This window comes from Apium graveolens, chromosome 1 (genome assembly GCF_009905375.1).
Source record: "Apium graveolens cultivar Ventura chromosome 1, ASM990537v1, whole genome shotgun sequence".
Lineage (NCBI taxonomy): Eukaryota > Viridiplantae > Streptophyta > Magnoliopsida > Apiales > Apiaceae > Apium > Apium graveolens.
In genome coordinates this window covers 103,499,506-103,501,778 of record NC_133647.1, presented here as the reverse complement: position 1 = coordinate 103,501,778, position 2,273 = coordinate 103,499,506, and the positions used below count along the sequence as shown (strand labels likewise).

Here is a 2,273-nt window from a genome sequence, read left to right as displayed (position 1 = left end):
TACAGGTATGGTGTGGATCTCAGGGGTTTCTCGTTTGGTATCTACCACGTGAGCCAAGTAGGCCTCACATCCTTGCCTTAAAAGTCTCTTGGTCTGCACCATAGTTAGAAATTTCTTGGTTTGTCGTTGCCCCTTAATTATTACACTCTTACCACTAGGTGTTTTCAACTTTACTTTCTTCCCCTCACAATCAATCTAGGCATGTTTCTAGATAGCCAATCCATTCCTAATATCACATCAAACTCCCCTAATCGAAAGGATATTAAATCTACTGGATATCTCACCCCACCTAATTCTAGGTTGCAGTTAACATAAACTTGATTTACAGGGATAATCTCTTGATTAGCTATTTACACTTGCAAAGATTCTTTCAAAGGTTCTACTTTTAAGTCCAATTTTTTCAGCAAATTCTTTAGATACGAAAGACTTAGTAGCTCCAGAATCAAATAGCACATTGGCGGAATTGGAGTTTAGGAGGAGCGTACATGCTATAACATTGGTATTCCTTACGGCATCTTTCACAGTCATATTAGAGGTCCTGGCAGTCGGCACTTTGTTAGATGCAGCTACACTACCCCTCGAGCTAGCTGGGGCTGCCGTAGGGTAGTCCTTCTTCATGTGTCCTGTCTTTCAGCACTGAAAACACTTAGCCGTTTCCTGGATACAAGCTGTGGCATAGTGTCCTACCTTACCACATTTAAAGTATGTCACCGGTTTCTGCATACATTGCCCAGAATGCCTCTTACAACAGCTCTTGCATTCTGGTAGAGGAGGTCGTGGTTGGCTATGATAAGACATTCCCGTTTGGTTCCCGCTCCGGGCCACACTCACGCTCCCTGATCCCCCGAATCCTGTACTGCGGTTGGGTTGGGAGGCCGTCCCCCTGATAAACTTACTAGGGAAGCTCTCCCCTCCCACACTCCTGCTTCGACCATCAAACTCTCATTTCTTAGTTTGCTTCATTTTCTGGCTCATTTCACTCCCTGTTTCAGCTATTGTGGCCTTCTGCACTAGGGTGGCATAGTCAGTTATCTCCAGAATTGCCAGCTTATTCTGAATCCACTGCTTTAATCCCTGTTGAAATTTATCAGCCTTTTGCTCTTTGGTGCCCACCAGTTGTGGCACAAACCTCGACAATTCTGTGAACTTAGCTTCATATTTCGCTACGCTCATATTTTCTTGTTTCAGCTCTAGGAACTTTCGCTGCATCTGAATCTCCATAAACTTCGGGACATACTTCTTTAAAAATAACTCAGTGAATCTTTCCCAAGTAACAATCCCTTGGGGCTCCATATTTTTCTTGGTTTCCCACCAATAGTTAGCCTCACCCTTTAAGAGATAAGTGGCAAAATTAGTCTTGTGGGCTTCCTCAGTGCCAACTCGCTCAAAGGTCTTTTCTACCTCTTTCAGCCAAGCCCTGGCCTGAAGTGGGTCAGCAACACCGTGAAACTCTGGGGGCTTGACCGACTTGAAAGATTTAAACGCATTAGCCATGGCCTGCTGGGGTTGCTGGGGTGGTCGTTGCTGTTGCAGGTTTTTCCTCAGAAATTCTACAAACTGCTCCATAGGGTTCACTGGCACTTCCATCCCCTGAGTATCTTCAGCCTCTGACTCTTCATAGTCCTCATCGTCATACTCATTTCATTTTTCGTTAATTCTTAATTGTGGGGTCTGTGCTCGATGCCCTTGTTCATTATTACTACCTTGGCCGCCAGATGCAGCCGGGCGAGTTCTTGTTACTATTCTCCTTGGCGGCATTTTCCTGTTACATAAACTTATTTAGGTTATTTTCATTTGCCAATCCTCATGCTTCCTGATTCGTTATGACAGTATATAATTATGCAGGTATGAAAGAAGATTAAACCACAATCTAGAAGTCGCAACTAATCAACACGATAATTATACATAATTTGGCCATATGCCAGGTCTGGGTACAACATACTGAATAATAAAAGTACAATCTGCCTTAATACAATAATCCTTAGATGGTGGCACTATCAAAGATAACAACCAAAATAACTATCATAAAACAACTAAGTACCACCACCGAGGAACAACAACCAACTACTAACAGTGTCCACTAGCCACCAGCAACATCACGAATTCTCCTCATAGCGTGGACCGCAACCCTGATAACCTCGTGCCTACTCACCAAGTCACGCTGTGGGGATAAGCGGTGAATCCTACCGATGGTCCTCTGCTCTATGCGGCGAATGGTCCTGCACACGCGTCGGGAGCTGGGGTATCCTCGCCTGCCTCGGGCCTCTATCTTC

General features: G+C 44.6%; 1 protein-coding gene across 1 annotated transcript; it reads right to left on the bottom strand.

The window, feature by feature from the left end:
• Positions 1 to 942: 942 nt before the first annotated feature.
• On the bottom strand, positions 943 to 1,587 carry LOC141694567 (uncharacterized). Its single transcript, XM_074499228.1, has 2 exons — positions 1,324 to 1,587; positions 943 to 1,209 (listed from the first exon to the last, which is right to left on the bottom strand). Exons 1-2 carry the CDS (start codon positions 1,585 to 1,587, stop codon positions 943 to 945), a joined length of 531 nt encoding a protein of 176 aa, XP_074355329.1.
• Between the last annotated feature and the right edge of the window lie 686 nt (positions 1,588 to 2,273).